Source organism: Erithacus rubecula (genome assembly GCF_903797595.1).
Source record: "Erithacus rubecula genome assembly, chromosome: Z".
Taxonomy (NCBI): domain Eukaryota; kingdom Metazoa; phylum Chordata; class Aves; order Passeriformes; family Muscicapidae; genus Erithacus; species Erithacus rubecula.
In genome coordinates, this window is record NC_136661.1 from 21398450 (window position 1) to 21413920 (window position 15471).

The window sequence follows — 15471 nt, forward strand, 5'->3', positions numbered from 1 at the left end:
GAAACTTCTATTTTTCTATATTAACCACTATTTCATATTTAAGGTCAGTTTTAGGCAAACAAAATAATTAAAAACACGTATTTGTAACAACGCAAATCTATTCAGTGTATTTGCCACAAATCTTTCACTTTTGATAGTTTTGTCTTGCTTCAAATTGAATTAATTTCTATAGTATTCTTTAAGAAATACCACAATTTATTTTTAAACCAGATGTACTTGCTAAATTGATTAGAGTGATGGCCGGATCTTGAGTGGATATAATGAAACTAGAATTTCTCAAGGCATATAATTATTGTGAAGTTTTCCTTAATTTGTTCTACTTTGTATATAAGAATTTCAACAGCCACTATGACTAATATATAGACTAAGATGTTTGAAATTCTTGAAAATTTTTTCCATTCCCAACCAACTGAAATAACTTTTCTTAATTAATTAATTTTTTAAATTCACTGTTCCAAATTATTAACATCATATACATATTATATTATATTATATTATATTATATTATATTATATTATATTATATTATATTATATTATATTATATTATATTATATTATATTATATTATATTATATTATATTATATTATATTATATGGTAAACAGAGAATATAGTCTTCCTGAATGAAGCAAGTCATCATTAATCCTTTGCCATAATTTAAACTGATTACAATTTGCCTCAAGACAAAACATGCATGCACAGAGAAGCATTATTCAGTTATAACTAAAAGGAAAAACAAACAAACAGAAGGACATTCTTTTCAGCTTCTTTGATAAAGATCAAAGGTAACACTGCTATAATTTTCATGTGCAAAACCACAGTATATATGTTGGATGAAAACTTGAAATATACTGAGAAGAACAACAAAGAAATATTTATCTTTTGTACCTTAAGAAATACTAAACCCCAAAACATTATCTTTTATGAAAGTTCATTTAGATGTTTCTATAAACAAAGGTGCAAAACTTGGGAAAAAATTATAAGCAAGATTACTTCTCAAGCTGACAGGCTACTCCTGTAGCACTGCATGGCTACACAGCTCAGACTAAACTGATTCACTTAGTTCTATCAGTTTATTTTCCATGCTGGTTAACTGTACAACCATAGAAACTAACCAACAATACTTCAAATCAACAAGTAGGAGATGTCTTACTAACTTAGACAAAAAAAAACTTTTTTTTTTTTTTTACTTACAAACTTTATTCAATTGCACAGCAAAATTCTAAATAGAATTCCCTCTCTTCTTTTGAAACCAGTTAATTCCAGAATAGTAGAAGCAGCAAATGGTATTTTGGGAATTCACAAAAACAACTTCTGTTTTTCAAGAAATATGACAAAAGAAATACTAGACAAAATATTTTTAGAAACTTTTGTGCAGTAAGGTTCTCAATTTATTATGTCAAAAAAATCCAACAGGGGATCTTTCACTTTTCTTATCAATTAAACTAAGAATAATTCAAGAATTTATTTAATGAAATTTCTCTCTGCATACACTTATATATAAATTCTTTGCCTCTTTAGAGGATATTTTTCTTAATCTGAATAGTTAGAAATGTTTTATAGTACAACAGAAAAAAATTATCTAAGGAGAAGTTTCCAGTAAAGTAATGAGGAAAATAGATTTAAGAATTCAGTGCTTTTCATCTTGAATGACAAATTGCAATCAAGTAATTTTTCTTTTGGAAGAGAAACAAGGATTCTTGGCTAGGCAGTAGTCAGGACAGCAAATTTGAAACTGTATGTTTTAGGGCAGCCAACTTTAAAAATTGTGTATCTTTTTGTAAAAACAAAATATTAGCTTTTTTTTACCTTAAGAAACAGAATTATATACTACTTACATTCAAAAGCTTCTTCACTGTCATTATCTTCATCAGAACTGATTTCAGCATATTTTGGTTTCTCATTAACTGTGCTACGTTTGCGCTTGTTCATTTTCACACGTTCACAAAGTGGCATGGTGGATTCAATTTCTGCCAGGAGCTCAGGAGGCAACTCCTTTAACACTGACTGATCTATGCTACCTATTAGTGGAGAGTAAGAAGAGCAAATGTGAACCTGAAGATAAAAAAGAGGGCCCAATACTACAATCCTTTCTCAGGAACCACTCACAGGATAACCACCAACAATCAGTGAGATCACAGTTAGACCTGAATGTATTTGACAGCCTTTTTTTAAACTTCACACTACAATTAGAAATAATAACACAATAAATTGGATACACATTTCCTTCCATAAAATATTTTGTCAGGCACAAAAATGAATTATCTTTGAATCACCTTTTGAATTACCTTTGTCAAATGATATCCTTGCTCTACTTGAGAAAGTTTAATCTTATTTCAGTTCATCTTCTGAATTTATCAGGTTTTCTAACAATTGTAAGCAAATTATGGATTCTCAGTGCTTCATTAACATTTCTGTTTAGTATAATTCATAATAATTGGTGTACAGAAGACAGTAATATTCCTTCTTCCAGTAAAAAGAGACAATCTGTGGCAAAACTTGCAGGTCATATCCCTAAATACAAGCCAAATCATTGACAACTCAACATTTGCTTTAAAGTTTCTCTTACCTCCTACTTGTAGTTTGATGATGCAACACAAATTGTTGCTTGATTTTTTTTATGAAACAAAGTTGAAACAATTTTATTTAATACAGACAAACACTTAGCTAAACCACAAATCAGATTTCTTTGCCCCAGTGATAAATAGGTAGACAATATCACACCGTTCTCATCATTTTGAAACCAAGATTCATAAACAGACAGAATGAAGGAGATTTGCAGACAAAATTTTTCCAATTGACACAAGGAAACCAAATCGATTCAAAATTTCTTTGGGGCTTGTTTATTTGATGTCTTATTTTCATGTATCGAAGAACCTATTACACAGATTTGCAGATTGCCAGATAAAATTAAACTGCTAATCCTTTTCCAGAAACAAAAGAAACTTTTTTTGTCATAAGTGCCTCTCTCTCCTTCCCAATGCACAGTATACTATTTTGAGAGGATATCACCTCCAAATTGCTATACACACACAATCCTCCAGGAAAACCCATTTCCTGGATGATAATATACTTATAAATTGCATTCACTACATTGCTTCACTAACTTTCTAAAACTGATTTCAATTTTTGTGTTACTCTCCTAACTTCTAATGCAAGAAAGTTTTTGGATTTTTTCTTTCTTTAAACATCTTTAATTAGAATTAGAAGAGTCTTACTATGAGATTCCAGCATCAAAATACATTCTGCAACTCATCTCATTTAAGTGCACTTTAAAAAACAATTTAACTTCAAATAGTGGGGTTTTTGAAGTGATGCAGTAAAACATATACAAAGTAAAGTGATAGTTAAAGTTTTCTCTTCTTCCTTCACATGGTGCTCACCTATTTGTGTTAGGTTGCGATCACCATGTACCAAAGCCACCTAAATTATCAATATTGCTTTTGAAAATGTTGAAAAACATTTCATGGTGTGGTTGGCCGTGTTTCTCAGTTAATGTTTAATTTTGACATCTATGCACTTGACTTCAGACATGCAGAAGTACAGCAGCATGGGCAGACCCTTTCTTCTGTGTGTACCAGCAGCTGACTGGATGACTGCCAGGTCCAGGCTGGATGTTGCAGAGCTATACAACTGAGCACTGTGTCCCCATACTTTGTATGCCTGTACATGGATGAGGAGCTTACATCCAGACCCAGAATGCAGAAAAATTTACATATACAAGTTTTAGGACAATTTCCATAGATGAAATTGATAGAGGGCCATAAATCCAGGTTCTCTAATATGTATTTTCTATTTTATGCCCATTGGTTATTACATTAAGATCAGCAGGACTATGCACATAGCATGAAGCCTACAATAAATCTGGCCAAACAAAAACATTGCAAAAGACACCTACAAGTAAATGAACAAGTTGCATTAAATCCTCAAATAACAAACGAAATTCATGGGCTAATCTATGGTCTCCTATGAATACCTGTTCTTGCTTTCTCTCCTCACTGACTTTTCATTTTGTATTCATTCTTTAAATATAAATCAAAAATCACAGCATTCATGGGGCATAAATGAAAAAAAAAATTGACTACTGATTTTATTTCTGTCTCAAAAGTTTAAAGTTTCTATTTTTACAGTGCTAAATTCAATGACTGCTTGATTTGCACTCTCTCCTCTTACAGATATTTCAGATTACAGTACAAACTTACCCATTTTTTTCTTTATTAAGAAACAGATAAATCTTACTTTATTCAATTAGGGAACAGCAGAAAAAAACAAATAGAATTATTATAAAACTCTGCATAAGCTATCACTGAAGTTTTTGTTTCTGTCACAATGTTCCCTGAAATAAGTGTGCCACACACAGTTTTCTTATCTGCTGAGGATTGTAAACAACCATTTGTAGAATTTTACTTGTACGGTACAAAGGAGTTAAGCATGACTGTACACACACATACAATTTTAATATACAAGGAGAAGGACTTATCATCCTTTCTAAAGAAAATCTGATATATCAGATATCAGTACAGATATTCTATACTTTTGGTCAAGTCAAGAGCTTGTTAATGTTTATTTTACTCTATTAATTATGCTATCTTTAGTCAGGCAGCCCAAAAGTCACTAGAAATAACTTACTAAATTCCTTCTGTCATATCTCCTGTCTTATAATCTAGGCCCTATTTTTTGTTCCGAGTGCTAAAGAAATACTTACAAGAATCCAGTTCACCTAAGAATCTAGTCACAGGGCAGTAAGAATTAGGTTATAAAAAGTGTTATGGGTTGATGTTGTGACTAGCTCCTCTCCCTGCCATGGAGCTGTTTCATCTGGGCTGGTGTTTTGGCTGGCCTGCAGCTGCTGCTGCTGCCCCCCGCTGCTTTAGCTGCCCCCCCGCTCGCTTTTGCTTGCCCTCGGCTTGCTTTTGCTCGCCCTGGGCTCGCTTTTGCTTGCCCTGGGCTCGCTTTTGCTTGCTCCCAGCTGCCCCTCTCCCTCTCTCCCTTCTCCTCATCCCCAAGATTTGCACCGGCTCCAGAGGAGACTGATCTGAACTTTGGAGACCACCTCTGGCAGTCTGCCCAAGAAGCTCTGCCGCCCTTCCCAGTGAAGATCAGCCGAGTTCGTCTCACTCTCTCGGTGAAATTGTTTGGTCATTTGGGTCTGTGCTGGGAAGTGTTTCTTTTGTATTTTTGTTAATAAATAAGTTTTTTCCTATTTCCCCTGAAGAAAATTCTTTCCGAGCCCGGTGAAGGAAGGAATTGTAAGCGGGGGGGGGGGGGGGGGGGGGGGGGGGGAGGGTCTCCTTTGGAGGTCTTTTCCCCAAATTTGTCCTAAACTTGGACAAACACACGCTAAAACAATAGAATATGTAACACAAACATCTTTAAAATCTACAAATCCATGTACAATCACTTTCAATTTTCAATTCTTTTTCCTAAGTTTGCTATGACCTAGTACCTAGTTCCATGTCTTCACTTTATTCAGTTACATTTGGCTTTAGCATGCATGGCTTTTTAAATAGTAAAGAGGAAGTAACTTAACTAAAAGGTTACTTGATAATCTAATAGAATGCCCAAATATTTTGCTGAAGGATTTTCTGCAACAATGGAAAAACTCCATTTTCTGCAATGTGTGTGATCAATGTATACCATATGCTTGACATGAGACTACAGGCAAGTGTATTCTTCAGCAGTCATTTACACATAATTTCAAAACTTCTGCAACTATTAAAGCAAACAAACAAAAAAAACCCCAAAAACACAGAAGAAAAAAAACCATCATAACATAATCTTTTTCTTAATGTAATAAAAAAGCCTTCTAACAAACTCCACACAGGTGAGACTGAAGGGAAGACACAATTAATTTCAAAGAACTGCATATATGAACAGTCATTTCTACAGTGCTTCTCCAAACATATGCAACACAAAGTCCACAACTTACATGCAAGTTACTTGCCAGAGAAGAACAAATTCTTGGTTTTGCTTGATTGCCATAATCAAAAATATTCTAAGGAAAGATATTAATGAATCTTCATCTCCTACTCAATATTCACTGACCCTTAAGATTATGTGTTTTCTCACCAAGCATTCCTTTACAAAATATAATACAGTTAAAGATTAACAAGAGGATCTCAGTGAGAAATTAATTAGTCTGTAAGCCTGGTCCCATATCTTATTATAGTCTGGGAAGCTTTTTCAGAGGGTTTTGTTATGTATAGTAGAAAACTTATCTCTAAGTATTTACAGGATGTAGTATTTCTCTCCTCCACAAATGGCTTGAAAAATTAATGGAAAAGAACAGATCTGATTCACAGCTCAGAACTGTATTTTGCAGCTTCAACTTTGTAGAACATCTTCAGCTAATATTTATGCATATGTAATCTTTAGGAGGATTGAGTATCACTTTGTGTTGACTTTGCAAGTCAAGTAGATCTTCCTGATCCAGGCAGATCAGCCTTCAAGAGAGGCTAAACACTAAAAGAGGCAATATTCTTACGGACTTTTGCTGGGTCCATTCTATATGGACAGTGCAATTATTTTTTTGACATAATAATCTATGCTCATATTACTTTCATCTGGCTTGATGCAACAACTTCAAACAAACACTTAAGCAAAAAAGGATGATTCTTACTAATGCTTAGGAGGTGAACTTTCCAGAATCAGAGAGGCTGTTCCTGTCATGAAATCAAAACTAACATGAGTAATTATTTTCTTATTTTCTCAGTAATGATTTACCTTTGTTTTCCAAAGCATGGAAAATAAATGCATGGTTTAAATTACATCTTGGTACAATTCCCTGTGAACTACGAGCCATCGAGATTAAAATACAGTTAGAAATCTAAACTCTGAATTGCTACTTTCATAACTATGAGACAGTTAATACAGTGGAAACATAAATACTATCTTTTCCATTTCTGTGAGATAATTGTCTGCAACAAGCAAAACTCCAAATTCATATTTGTAAGTTCTCTATATATCTTGACTTTAAAATGCAACTTTTCACAACTATGAAGACATATGAAAGAATACACAAGGGTCTGAGAGGAGAATAATGCCACCTGTTTGGGGTGAGAATATGAATCTTCCAATTTCTCAGCATTTAGAAATTGAAGTTTGACCACTGAATTTGTATACTAGAGAACTGTCACTCATCATCATTTGGACATTAAAAATAAACTCCTACTGACTGCAGCTCAATTTTGCCCTTTTCTTGTTCTTTATTTTGTCACAAAAGATATTACCTGCTACAGGTAATTCTTATTTTGACAATGACTAATATATCCAGTCTTGTTATTATTCCACAGAGACTAAGCTCACTTTCCTTAAATATCCTCTCTGAACATTTGATAAAGGATAGTCCTCCTTTTCTAATAAGCTTACAGTCTAACTTTCATCTTATGTCAGGCATATATATGCAGGGAAGGAAACCATTCTTCCTGGATTAGCTAAACCAACCTTCAAATCTGTGCTAAATGAAATAAAATATCCTTATTTCTTATTCTTATAAGAAAAGTGCTGCTATCTCATTGAATAACCATATCAGTGTAGCTACAAAAGCAGAGACTCAAAGGTTAAATCTGCAGGAAATACTTATGCAGATAGGGTTGTGTTTTAGATAAGGAACTAAAGGAAAAAAAAAAAAAGAAAGGATAGAGGTACTTCCCTATGTTCCCCATGTTGTTTAGAAAATAAACACCCTCACAAAATAGCTAACCTCTTGCTATACCTCTAGTGTAGCATTCAGGCAGTGGAATGTAAAGGGCCACATGAGAGCCTATAAACTGATGAAGACATTGTTGGATAAAGCTGAAAAATCTTTGATTCTTTCTCAAGTGTGCAAACTTAATGATTACATTTCCACCAGATTCTCCTTTAAAATGCTTCAGTGTGTTCTTTACATGGTGCAGTGAGCCCCCGGTGATCAGTCCTCTACCCACCAGCTTCACACTTGTCAAAGAATTTTGTGCCCTGAACAGTTTCAGGAATAGAAGGGAAAACACAGGGAAATCCTAGTAATTTTTTTAGGTGAATTAAGTTTTGAAGAGGACATACCTGCTCATATGAAGGAAGTTCCACTTTCATCTTAATACCCTATCATCAGTTGAAAAACACATAATCAAATGAACACTGGTGAAAACAAACAGAGTAGTACATTTGCACCAGCAGCTTTTCTCTTTCCTCTCCCCTTCACTGCTGTAAAGCTTATGGAAGGGTATACAGCTGCAGGACATATCCAAAAGCATGTAACATTCTATTGAGTGCCTTACCCACATTTTTTGACTGCATATATGAAGGGATAACTCCAGAGCCCACCTCATATACACTCATGCCAGAAAAAAGGGTGGGAAACTAGATGCCTTTACCAGCACCCAAGGGGCTGCACACACAGGAATTCTCTGCTGCAATCAATTCAGCAGGATGGAGAAAGTAGTGTTAGGGAGAAGTCCTACATTTGGAACCTGTATTAATGAATTTTTAAAAACAATTCTTCCTCATCTGCCCCAATAGTAGCATAAAGGAAAAGCTCTCAGCCTAACAAAAAAAAAAAAAAAAAAAAAAAAAAAAAAGTTTCAGATTCCCTGCTTTTATTCCAGTCCCCAGCTCTGGCCTTGATGGGACCCTGACACACTGGTCAGAGAAGAATCTGGACATGGCAACAGAATAATTCCATGATACAAGAGAGGTCATCATTAACCACAGCTAAGAAATATAGATTCAAGAAGAATTTTACAATAGTACAAAATACTCTGAGAAAAAATAAGCATTCTTAGAAGGAATGAAGAGATTTCAAAAGGGAACTCTGAAATATCCAGGCAGAGAGCAGGGAATACATCCAACACACACTCTCCCAAGATGCCAGGACAACACACATTTACATTGGCATCTAAGATGTTCCCAAGTATCTGATTGCTGTAGCAACTGATGGACTTATTGCTGACTTTTTGACTGTACAGATATTGATTAAAGGAGGCTAGAGCAGTCTAGCATTCCAAGATGCTGTACAAAAAATAAAGCAGCACTCAGAATAAAAAGGAGCAATGTTGGCAATTGAAATAAATGTAATGCTGCACAAACTCCCTTGCTTTTACGAGTCAGTGTTGGAGGGTGCTTTTGGATTTTGCTGTCATTGCTTTGGAACACGTGCATTGAAATTTCAGACAACTCAGTTTATTGTTTTTAGAAGTTAAGATGTTTTGTACAGTTGCAAAATCCAGCATGCAATTATCTGTTAATATTCTTCTATTAAAACTCCCTTCAGTACTCAAAAGGGGCTTATAAAAAAGGAGGCAGGGTGGCTTATTACACTGGTAGATAGCATCAGGACAATGGGAAAGAGTTTTAAACCAAAAGAGGAGATTTAGTTCAGATTTGGAAACAAGTTCTTTACTAAGAGGATGGTGAGATACTGGAACAAATTGCCTAGAAAGGTTGTGGGTGCCCCATCCCTGGCAGTGTTCAAGGACACGCTGGATGGAGTTCTGAGCAACCTGATCCAGTGTAAGGTGTCCCTGCCCAGGGCAGAGAGCTGGAATGAGATGATCTCAAAGTTCATTTCCAACCCAGGCCATTTGCTGACCCTGTGATAACTAAGGTTTGGGATGCACAATTTATGACTAATGTATTTTTCCAGCCATGCATTCTCATTGTTAATTGACCCCGAGACAAAAGACCTTAATTAAATGAAATAAATTATTCCTCAGAATTTCTCTTCTCATAAAACAAAAACTTTTATATAAGGAATATAATACAACCAAAACATTTGCAGAGAATAAGCAAATAAAACCATTATTTTTTACATCTCATCTGTGACTTCTAGGCACATTAGGAAGACCTGTTTATTTTTATTATTATTGCACAGAAAGAGTCTCACTTTTTATCACTGAAAATTCTGCATGAAGCTAGTTTTGCTTCTTCAAGGTAACAATTATATAAGGAACAACAACAAAAGATCACTGATGCTTTAGCTTTAAATATAAAATAGTACAGGCAAATTGCTTTGAAGATAATTAAACAGAATGTATATTTAAGGAAAAGTTACTCAATGAAAACAACAGTTCAGTATTTTGATTTTTTTTCTGTTTGCTGGTAGTATTCCCACAGAGCAAAAATAAACTCCAAATTTGAAGTAAACATCTTATATTTTCTTACATGAAAAGAGTCACCTAGAACAGCTGAAAATATTGAGCAACAGAAAAGTTAATTCTCCAGAAGCAAATATGAGGCTTTTTGGTAGTCACATTTACCCTTTGGCTAGAAGAAAATTCAAGCCAAAAATTTCAAGCACATATCCCTGCACATAAGCCAAGATTAATATCCATCTTCAGATCCTTAGACACATGAACAAGTCTGCATTGCATACCATAATTGACATCAGACAAATTGCTGGGCCACAATTTACACATTGCAATGCATTGTTGCAAAAATTGTTTATGCAAAATAGCCTTAGCTATTCTCAGAAGCAGGAGGAACTCAATCAAGCATGCATATCCATGAACCAAGAGTAGTTTCAAACTTTCAATAAATTGTTCTGACAAATTAGGTAATGAATATGTATAATTTACATGTGCCAAAGTAATTTTTCAAAAATCAGCTAATTAAACAATGCACTCCTAAATCTGCAAACAGACAAATCATCATATTTCAGTCAAATCAAAGTAAAATTGAATTAGTGAGTTGGGTCAAATTCGTTGGTTGTGCTAAGAATTCGATGTGGCACATGCAAAGTTCATTTTTCCTATGCAGAAAAATACTGTAGAAGCAAGAATCAAAGTAATTACCTTAGTAGCAAAGTCTAAAGTAGGAAGCCAGTAGCAGGAAGGCAGCCACCAGGCAAGGCTCTGTGCTGAAAATGTTACCTCTATTACCAGTAACAGATCACCAAAAGGAATTACTCCAGAGTGCAGTGGCTGATTCCTTCTGCGTAACAGTACCAGTTTACCCAACAACTACTTCTGAAAAACTAGCACCAAAAATTAAGGCCCCACAGAGTATGTTCAATGCCTGCACAAATACCAGCTGCTTTCTGGAATGGGACAGATTCACCATACTTTAAAATTCCCTGCAAGTAGGAGCAGAACCATTCCAGTGCAAAGCATGTTGGAGAAATCAGATCTTCCTAGACTTCAACAAGTTATATATAGTTTAGACTTTTAACTAAACAATGCTTGGAATAATTTTTCAAAACATGAACCTCTTACTCCAGGAAAAAACCCCAAATAATCAGGGCTCAATGAACAAAGTGCATATTAAAATGGGTCCCCTGTAAAGCCAACACATCTTGAAATACTTCTGATGGTACAAGAGTGGGCTAGTCCCTCTTATAGCTTAGTTAAGTTGAGAGGACATAGTCATTAATATATTGCAAAAGAGAAAAAATGCGAAGACTGCAGAATTCTCATGTGTTCACATTCAAGTCATAGCTGTTTTTCTAATAATTGCTATTATATATTAGTTTGAAGAAGGTTTTAACATTTGAGCTGAGAAGAATAATTACAATTTTTCTGCTGTAAATGCTGAAATACACTCTTTTTCTTGGAAATTTGGCATGATTTTCTACAGATCCACCTGGTGCTCATGCACAGGCAACATGGTCAGCAGGTTATTACTCGCCTTGGCACATGCAAATGTAGTTGCTACCACAAGCTTCAAGACAGTGATTTCAAATTCAAGACATATGCAACTGAGATTTTTCCACAATGCTAACCTTTACAAAAGCACAGTTTATGGGAAGCAAGCTGAGTTTCAAACTCTCCCTTTCCCAGGGTAGTATGTTTTTATTCCAGTTATTTCCTTGTGGCCCCTCTGATTTCCAGACGTCTGTTTCAGCATTAAGAAATGATTATTTCGAAAACAAATTTGTGTGAACTCTAAAATTTGATGCGCTAACATCTATAACCCAGTTTTGTTCTTATAGAATTCCAGTACATGTAGGATTTAAACAAGGTTTAGAATGGCTACTTCCTTTCTGCCCACAGTTTTCATCTGTACTATAAAACCTCTTTAAGTAGTTTGCATTTGGCTGTGTTAACTAGAAGTCAGAGAGAAGCATCATAAGTTCATTCCATCGAGCCCACACAATCTGGATACAGCTTTTCATCCTGAAATACTCCCCTTCTTGTCATTACTAGAAGAAAATTGATTGCTGTTTCCCAAGTGAAACTATTTCCAACAGTGCTAGAACCCAGACTGTCACATTATAGAAATGCCAAATCAGAGTTCCTACAGGCTCTGAAAAAGTCACCTGGAATTTAAAACAAACTAAAACCCCCAGAAAAACATATAAGCACATATCACAGAAAAATCCAGAAGTGTTGCTTTAATGACATGAAGATGATTAAGGAGTAAGATTTTTAGCTGATCCTGTAAAGAGCATGTGTGAAGAACACCTTCAAAGAAACATCAAGTCTTTACTCAAATTTCAGATCAGAGCAGCAGGAAACATAGTGTATTTAGGAAGACTTGTAGTGAGCAACAAAATGTTATGTCTTCAGTTCTGTGTTTTAAAGATAACAAAATCCCATAAAAATCTACACAATGGAGGAATACCATCCAGATCAGAATTTCTTTTTTTCCCCTTAACGCAATAAACTCCTTTTAGGTTATACAGGAAGATCCAAAAGATGCTTATTTTGCAAACTCAATCCTTCAAACATATTATAAACCTACTCAGACACCTTACGCAGATAGTTACGGTTTCTCTCATTACTTGTACTTAACAAAGGAAAACTTGTCTTTTTCAGAATGCAGTAACCATGAAGTTGCTAACAGCTCCCATCCCAACACAGCTGATCAGCCATAGCTCTAAAAAGCTATTCACTGAAGGTATTCACTGAAGCTCTGGAAAGAAAGGATACCAAACACGACCTCCTCATTGCAGGCACAAGGTTAAAGGGAAAAGTTTCATGGATCCCACAACATACATTTGCATTAAAACCAAGATAAAAGACATTCACAGATGTTAAAATCAGACAAAGAAAATGCCACCATTCATTCTGACCTGGACAAAATTGGCCACAAGACTTCACCACAAGACCATGTAACAAAAATAGTACAAAAAAAAAAATCCGCAACTTTCCTCTGAGATACACTGAATATTTCACAAAAATGCTCAAAAGGTCAGGAGAGAGAGGAAAGGAGGGAGAGAAAAGTTCCTTCTTCCCTGTAAATGCCAAAAGGCACTCTTGGATTCATTCAATATTAAGAGTCACATACTGTGGCTACCCCTCCCTTTCATAAGTTGATAAAATTTCAAACGTATCTATAAAATTTGGTAATAATATTACCTTGTCTTTTTGCAGTCCAATGCAAATAAAGACAAGATTTTAAAATTTACTAAAACAATGAAAAAAATTAGACAGACTTCCCGTTTGCAAAGAATTAATTGTAGCTTAACATGAGTCAATTTTATTAAGTTTTGTAATGAATGGGAATTAGCCCCTTAATACAGAAAGACTGTCTAAATGTTATTTTGAACTAGCTGAACAACCCCAATTTTAACTCCATTTCTGATATATTATAGCAATGATGTTGAACATGACAAAGCCAGGAGAAGACATTTTCTTGAGGGAGGGATGGATGAGAAAGCAAAAAAGAAAGGACAAGAGATATAAGGGTAATGAAATAAGAGAAAGTAAAATATACTAAACTACATGGCATAAGAGGCATGTGAGAAGTTGAATAATGATGCTAAAAGGCAACACTAGAAAAGAATTGCTACAATCTACTAAGTAGTATAAGATGGACTAAAAGAAGGCTTATGAAAATTACATTTCCTAGCATATTAAAAGTTTATAACTAAAAATGGCACCAAGTAAAACTGTGAACACTAATCCAACTGAATTGAGGACACTGCAGCAGTGGCATGAATACATCTACATCACTTCGCTGTTGCCAAATAGACTTTGCCTTATGAAGGGAGATAACTTTATAAAATATGTACCTTCTCAAGCATCTGGAATTCACCTGGTTAATTAGCACGTGTTCTAGGAAGTTCATTACCAGAAAAAAAAATACAGAACCAAACAGATACATCAAAAATCTTCAGTCCAAAGACAATTTCTCCAAAATCTGCCTTCTGAACACTAAAAACTTGATTTGTAAGATAAAAATAGTTACATTATTCTCCTCATAAAACCTATTTTGAATATCATTGTAGGAACTTTATTCTGAATACAACTGCAAAAAGACTCAAGCAATTTTTCCCCTGCAAAAATGTCCCAAGTTATTTCAAAATGCAAGAAATGCAAGAAAATGATGACTTCAAAAAGGAAAAAAAATGCAGAAAAACACTGTAGAGAATTTATAAATCTGACTTTAAAATCAATGCATTGCTGATCTGTGACCTCTACTAGAATCACACCAAAAGTCATTAAAACCTTTACACATTACTAAAGCATTCTACATATAATTACATATAATACAGACTACAAGAAAAAAGTAATTCAGAAACATCTTGGAAAGCATACATGTACTGCTTATTGTTCTGAAGACTTTAAATAACAGACTTTCTGCACATAAAAATGTGTAAATTCAAAGTCTATCCTACTGAGACTAGACCTGATTTCCATCAGAAAGTTTTTAGCATTTCCTATCAAGAACATAGGGGTTTTTTCTGAAAGCTTCAGATTAAACTGTGAACAAAGACATCATAATTTTATGGCTAACTCTAGATACTTATATTAGAAATGGAAATTTTGCCCCTTTTGAACCTTGAAAAGGGACAGAGACAATGTTCTTATTTCCAGGACCAAGAGAAATCCCTAACAAGGAGGCTAATATTTTACAAAGATGTAAAATACATCACAAATCATTATGAAGGATTTTTAGAGTTAATATAAACAGGTTAGTAGATAGAAAACAGGCATAGCACAAGAAATTAATGATACAGACAAGACCTCTTTACAAGAGCACATAAAATAGTTACACATTCACAAAGACAGATTCTACATAATTTCTTACCAGATCAGCTGTGTAAGAAAATATTTTAATCTAGAATTTATTATACACCTGGAAATGGATTTATACATCCTGCATACCTTTCCTCTGGCTTTTGATTTGTCTATTTTAAGACATGTCTCTAAACATGACTATATAAGAAACTTAAATTCTTTAAATTTTAAACGTTGAAAAAAGAAAACCTGATCAGTTAGTAATATTGGTTACACAGTGTGAAATTATCTACTTCAGTCTGAAACCAAAAAAGCCAAAGTGAAACCACCAAAAAGAAAAGTAAACATATTTAAAAGAAGTGTTAAATCTGCAGAAGAGACAATCAGTTAAATATCAAACCTACAAGATATTTGAAATTATTTCCTGTCCATATTACTAATTTCAAAATGCCAGCATATTGTTCAGGTTTTTTCTTTCTGCCTATAATGGACACTAGAGACAATGATACATGAATTCTCCTACAGACCAAACGTTTTTCGAAGTCTATTGTCATGAAGTCTCAAGTATGGAACCTTCTCAATTGACTTGTATTTAC

General features: G+C 34.4%; 1 protein-coding gene across 10 annotated transcripts in view; it reads right to left on the reverse strand.

Annotated features, from left to right (window-relative positions):
• NIPBL (NIPBL cohesin loading factor) overlaps positions 1-15471 on the reverse strand; it is a 150156-nt gene that overhangs the window by 42672 nt on the left and 92013 nt on the right. For 9 of the 10 annotated variants that reach the window (XM_079330270.1, XM_079330269.1, XM_079330273.1 and 6 more), the window contains one exon: positions 1838-2020. The exons of the other annotated variant lie outside the window; for it this stretch is intronic. In XM_079330270.1, the coding sequence (XP_079186396.1) occupies positions 1838-2020 (183 nt within the window). The remainder of the gene's footprint in view (positions 1-1837; positions 2021-15471) is intronic. 10 annotated transcript variants of the gene reach the window in all.